This window comes from Mandrillus leucophaeus, unplaced genomic scaffold, assembly GCF_000951045.1.
Source record: "Mandrillus leucophaeus isolate KB7577 unplaced genomic scaffold, Mleu.le_1.0 Scaffold1568, whole genome shotgun sequence".
NCBI classification, from domain to species: domain Eukaryota; kingdom Metazoa; phylum Chordata; class Mammalia; order Primates; family Cercopithecidae; genus Mandrillus; species Mandrillus leucophaeus.
The window spans coordinates 10453-16960 of record NW_012101552.1 but is presented as its reverse complement, the minus strand read 5'-3'; the positions used below and the strand labels follow the sequence as shown (position 1 = coordinate 16960).

The following is a 6508-nucleotide window of genomic DNA, read 5'->3' as shown; positions in this document are numbered from 1 at the left end:
GTTGGAGAAAAATGGAAAATCAAAAAGACAGTAGCCATTAATCATTAACTGGTGCTTTTTTATCTATAAATTGGGAAAAACCCATCTGAGTCCACTTTTGGAGGCACCACCCACACGTCAAAGGAGCCTGGCCTGAGACTGACTGGACGAAAAGCTGCTTAGGGGCCTTTCCCAGCCAAATCCTAAGACCCCAGCTGCTGTGGGAGTCACCATGCAGCTGGTCCTGGCAGCACCTAGGGAACCTGAGGCAGGGGCAATTGTCCCAATTTTTTTTGTCCCAGCATCAGCTGTTCCCAGCCACAGACACAAGCACAACAGAGCAGGCCAGATCCCCAAACATGGCCGGATGGCAGCAGTGATCCACGGGACATCACGCCTCACGAGGCAACTGGGCAGAGTCCCTGTGTTCATGGGAGAGCAGTCGGGGCAGGCACAGATGCCCGGTAATGGGTTTCAGAAGGGGGAGAGTCAAGCAACCAGCTGTCCTTGGGTGGGGGCTGCCCCTGGCAGTGGCGGAGGACCTCGTGAAACTTGCAGTGGCCCCAACCCAAGGACACACTGTGTGCACCCTGGAGTCACCAACCACTAGAGCCCTGGGGATGCCTGAGAGCACCTGCCTGGATAAACCCAGACAGGTGACAAGCCAAGGTCAGGAAGTGCAAGCAAAAGATAAGAGCGGAGAAGCAGAGGAGACAAGTGGCCCAGGGCATTCATCCTTTCAACAAATGTCCAATGAACTTCAGCAATCCTTTGCTTTTAGTCTTTTTCCAGAAGGTAATATATACTGTGTAAAAATATTAAAAGAATATAAGAGTGTATCAAGTAAAATGTATCAAGATGTCCCCCTCATTTTATATCTCCAATTCCACTCTCCAGAGGTAATCATTGTTTTTGTTTGTTTTCAAACGGAGTTTCGCTCTGTTGCCCAGGCTGGAGTACAGTGGCTTGATAGCTCACTGAAACCTCTGCCTCCCAGGTTCAAGCAATTCTCCTGCCTCAGCCTCCTAACTAGCTGGGATTACAGGCATGCACCAACATGCCCAGGTAATTTTTGTATTTTTAGTAGAGATGGGGTGAAGGGGTGGCCTGCCCCTCCACACCTGTGGGTGTTTCTCGTAAGGTGGAACGAGAGACTTGAGAAAAGAAATAAGACACAGAGACAAAGTATAGAGAAAGAAAAGTGGGGGCCCAGGGGACCGGCACTCAGCTTACAGAGGACCCACGCCGGCACCGGTCTCTGAGTTCCCTTAGTATTTATTGATAATTATCTTTACCATCTTAAAGACAGGGGAGTGGCAGGACAATAGGATCAAAGAAAAAAGAGGAAATCGGCAGTAAGATATATGAACAAAAATCTCTGTGACATGAATAAGTTCAAAGGAAAATGCTGTGCCTTGAGATGCATATGCAAACATCTCCATAAACCTTTTAGCAGCATAGTTTCAGTCTATCACATGGGGAGAAACCTTAGACAATACCTAGCTTTCCTAGGCAGAGGTCCCTGCGACCTTTGGCTGTGTACGTGTCCCTGGGTAGTTAAAATTAAGAGAATGGTGATAACTTTTAACCAGCAAGCTACCTTGAGGCATTTGTTTAACAAAGACACATCCTGCACAGCCCAAAATCCATTAAACCTTGAGTCACCCCAACACATGTCTCTTGCAAGGACAAGGTTGGGGGTAGGGTCACAGATTAACAGCATCTCAAATACAGAACAAAATGGAATCTCTTATGTCTACTTCTTTCTATATAGACACAGTAACAGGCTGATCTCTCTTCCTTTTCCCCACAATGGGGTTTCACCATGTTGGCCAGGCTGGTCTCAAACGCCTGACCTCAGGTGATCTGCCCATCTCGGCCTCCCAATGTGCTAGGATTACAAGTGTGAGCCACCGTGCCCTGCCAATGATTGTCAAAAGCTTGGTGTGTGGTCTCCTCAACTTTATGTGCATATGTATCTATATATATAAAGAGAGAGACACTGTCTTCTGAGCAAAACTAAGATCTGAGTCTTCATACTGTTCTGCAGCTGTTTTTCACTTAACACCTTATCACATTTTATATGTCAGTATGTACATGTCATTCTTTTGAATAGCTAAATAGTATTCCATAGTTTGAGTATAATGAATGAAGCTCTCATGTTTCCTATTTTTCACTCTTACATTGTGCAGTGAACATCCCTGAACATAATTCTTGCACACTGGTCTGAGTATTTGTGCTGTAGCAGCTGGATCTCCTGCCGTTTACAGCACTAGATCATGAAGTTGGCTTATCAAAATGTTTAACAGGCCGGGTGCGGTGGTTCACGCCTATAATCCAAGGACTTTGGGAAGCTGAGGCTGGTGGATCACTTGAGGTCAGCAGTTCGAGACCAGCCTGGCCAACATGGTGAACCTTGTCTCTACTAAAAATACAAAAATTAGCCGGGCGTGGTGGTGCATGACTATAATCTCATCTACCCGGGAGGCTGATGCATGAGAATCACTTGAACCTGTGTGGCGGAGGTTACAGTGAGCCCAGATCGCCCCACTGCACTCCAGCCTGGGCAACACAGTGAGACTGTCTCAACAAAAACAAAAAAAAAGTTTAACAGACACTGATCAACAGCCTCTGGAAACAGTTATAGCACCAACCATACTGCATAACTGCCTTGCAAACAGAAGTTTTGATTTGAGAAACAAATGAAATCTAAAAATATGCCATCCACACATTTGGAATACAACTTTTAGGGGTTCAAAGGCCCCCTACCCTGAAGCCCACACAGGACTCCTGGTAAGAACCCCTTTACAGGAAGACCCTAACAGGTCAATGAAAAGCTGTGATTGTATCTTTTTTTTCAAAACGTCATCAGAACTCCTCAGGCAGGAGCTAGTGCAGTGTGGGCTGCCTGTGACTCACATGAGGAGCTTAACCCAGGAGGACAGAGACAGGAAACTGCCGTGCACAGCTCTGCGGTTAGGTGGGCCTGACGATTTTCTTGTGTGTCCTGCAGGTGATTGCAAATAACTAACCAAAAGAAGTCCCCGGGACAGTTTCAGACTTGGAAAGGTCACAGAAGGAAATTAATATTATAATAAAATGACAATTATGCAAATCACATCTTGATGAGAGATTTATTAGCAATCCATCCTAACATCCAGGGCCCTAAACACCATAAGCAGACTGGGCACAGTGGCACAACCCTGTAATCCCAGCACTTAGCACTTTGGGAGGCCAAGGCAGGCAGATCGCTCCAGTCCAGGAATTCAAGACCAGCCTGAGTAACATGGCATAACCCTGTCTCTACTAAAAATACAAAAAGTAAATGGCCGAGGTGGTACGCACCTATAGTCCCAGCTACTCAGGAGGCTGAGGTGGGAGGATCACTTGAGCCCAGGATGTAGAGATTGCAGTGAGCCAAGATCGCGTCATTGCACTCTAGCCTGGGCGACAGTGAGACCCTGTCTCAAAAAAAAAAAAAAAAAAGAATTTTGCATCTGCGTCTCCTCGCCCTACTGAGACCTCAAGGACCCAGCCCACTTTAGAACCTGACACATGACATAATTGTCAAACAACATATAAATGGAGCACTAAGCTCCAGGGAGGGAAGTGGGCTGTAGCGGCTTCCTGCATTCTGCCTCCTCTGCCTCTCTTTCCTCTCCTGCCAGCACAGAAGCCTGGATTTCGGTGCAGACGCTGCCCCACCAGATCCAGAGGTTCTGGGTGGAACCTCATGGCCCAGGACCACGGCGGTGCTCCAGGCCTGGCCAATCAACACATTGCGTCCCCTACCCCACCATAGCGATTGGCTCAGGGATGGGCATATGAACTAAGGCAGGTCCAATCAGAGAGGTTGCACGACTTGTTCCTCTTCCTGTTTGTAGCTAGGCACTCCAGGCCAGAAAGCCTGTGGGACTGACCCAAGGTCACACAGCAAATTCACAGCAGGTGTTTGTTCAGTGTTCTCATACAGGACAAACTTTATTTTTATATTAAAACAAACAAAGATACAGAACAGAATGATGAATTCACATGAACCTTTAAGATAAAATATGGGACTTAAGAAATAGTTGCTTGCTCTAGTGACTGATGCAGACCATAAATGAGTCCAAACTGTCAAAGGGAGTATGGGATGGAGTTGGGACTGGAACCGACGTCTTCTGACATCCAGTCCCGTGGGATTCTGCCCCCGCACCCCCACCCAATCTTCCTCACCTTTGCACTATCCTAGGGAGATTACAGAATTCTTTCCCATCCATTTTCTTACCCATGCAACTATCCTGCAATCCAGGTCTAGATGGTTATCTAGGAAACTAAGGCCCAGAAGACAAGTGGCTTGTCCAGACCACCACAGTCAAAATTGATGGATCAAAGACTCGAACTCAGTCAGGCACGATGGCTCACGCCTGTAATCCCAGCACTTTTGGAGGCCGAGGCCGACGAACACGAGACCAGGAATGTAAGACCAGCCTGGCCAATATGGTGAAACCCCGTCTCTAATAAAACACACAGATAAGCTGGGCATGGTGGCCGGCGCCTGTAGTCCTGGTTACTCGGGAGGCTGAGGCAGAAGAATCGCTTGAACCCGGGAGGCACAGGTTGCAGTGAGCCAAGATCGCACCACTACACTCCAGCCTTCGTGATAAAGCAAGACTCTGTCTCAAGAAAAAAAAAAAAAACACTTGAACACAAGTCTCTCTCTTTTTTTTTTCTTTTTTTTTTGAGATGGCGTTTCCCTCTGTCACCCAGGCTGGAGTACAGTGTCGCAATCTCGCTCACTACAAGCTCCTCCTCCTGGGTTCTCACCATTCTCCTGCCTCAGCTTCTCAAGTAGCTGGGACTACAGGCACCCGCCACCACGCCCAGCTAATTTTTTTTGTATTTTTAGTAGGACGGGCTTTCACTGTGTTAGCTAAGATGATCTCGATCTGCTGACCTCCTGATCCACCTGCATCGGCCTCCCTAAGTGTTGGGATCAGGAGTTCAAAACAAGCCTGGTCAACATTTCAAAACCCCATCTCTACTAAAAATACCAAAATTAGCCGTTCATGGTGGTGTGCAGCTGTAATCCCAGCTCCTCAGGAGGCTGATGCATGAGAATCTCTTGAATCGGGTAGTTGGAGGTTGCAGTGAGCACAGATCATGCCACTGGTTGACAGACAGAGACTCCATCTCACAAAAAAAAAAAAAAAAGAGTTGAAGTTCACTTTCCCTTCTGCTTTTTTGACTGGGCCAAAAACTAGAGTTTGTGGTCACAGAGCGAAGCTTTCTCATCAGCAGCGGGCCTGCCTGGCTTTGTGCTCTCCCAAAAGGCGAGGAGAGTGAAGGTCTAAGGAAGAACAAGAAAGTCCACCAGGAAACCGTGCTCACTCCACACTTCCCCCAACACAAGTTGAACGCCTAGAAGGTGAGGCAGGATGCTCACCTCCGGCTACCACACCCAGCTTATCTGTGTATTTTATTAGAGACGGGGTTTCACCGTATTGGCCAGGCTGGTCTTGAACTCCTGACCTCGTGTTCGCCCGCCTTGGCCTCACAAAGTGCTGGGCTTTGGAATCAGACCAATCTAGTTCCAGTTCCCATTCTGCCGCTTAGAAGCTGTGGGATCTTGGGCAAGTCACTTTACCTCTCTGAAGCTCAGCTTCCTCCTGTGAAATAAGAGAGGCTCTTGCAGGGTTTTTTGTGGCTTAGATTCAGTAAGGAATGTGAGTGCATCCAACATCTGTGTGGTGCTGGGTGAGTGTCACCCTGCCTTTGTTTGTTCCCCATTTGGAGAAGCTTCCACTTTGACCCCATTTGGAAAATGACATTATTGGCGAAGTGAACACTGCTGTTCTCTTGGAAGAGGACAATAAAATGCATCTTCCACCCAGGCTGTGGTGCATCGATTGCAGCTTACTGCAGCCATTACCACCCAGGCTCAAGTGACCCTCTGCCTCAGCCTAGCCTCCAAGAGTAGCTGGAGCCACATATGTGTGCCACCACACCTGGCTAACTTTTTAAAAAAATTTTTGTAGTGACAGGTGGTCTCACTATGTTGTCCAGTTTGGTCTTTTTTTTTTTTTTTTTCCTCGAGACGGAGTTTTGCTGTGTTACCCAGACTAGAGTGCAGTGGTGCGATCTCAGCTCACTGCAACCTCCAACCTCCAAGGTTCAAGAGATTCTCCTGCCTCAGCCTCCTGAGTAGCTAGTACTGCAGGCATGCAGCACCACACCGGACTAATTTTTGTATTTTTAGTACAGACGGGGTTTCACCATGTTGGCTAGGCTGGACTTGAACTCCTGGCTTCAGGTGGTCTGCCCGCATCAGCCTCCCAAAGTTCTGGGATTACAGGAGTGAACCACTGTGCCTGGCCATAAAGTGCATTTTGATCCACCAGATGAAGTCCGCCTCTGCCAGCGTTCTGCTTCCCCCATCATTAGGGCAGCCAGATCCTAACTGTGCATGTCGGCCTCGCCTTCTGCTACGTGTGCACCTTCCCCACATTACACAAATCCTTACCGTAATGTTGTGAAACACGCTGGGCAC

The 6508-nt window shown here is 47.9% G+C and overlaps 1 protein-coding gene across 1 annotated transcript in view; it reads left to right on the top strand.

The window, feature by feature from the left end:
- Window positions 1-6508, top strand: part of LOC105536198 (mannan-binding lectin serine protease 1-like) — a gene marked incomplete at its 3' end in the record, with an annotated part of 20745 nt that overhangs the window by 5461 nt on the left and 8776 nt on the right. The window contains exons 3-5 of the mRNA XM_011975480.1: window positions 282-443; window positions 5223-5341; window positions 6403-6482. Of these exons, the coding sequence (XP_011830870.1) occupies window positions 282-443; window positions 5223-5341; window positions 6403-6482 (361 nt within the window). The remainder of the gene's footprint in view (window positions 1-281; window positions 444-5222; window positions 5342-6402; window positions 6483-6508) is intronic.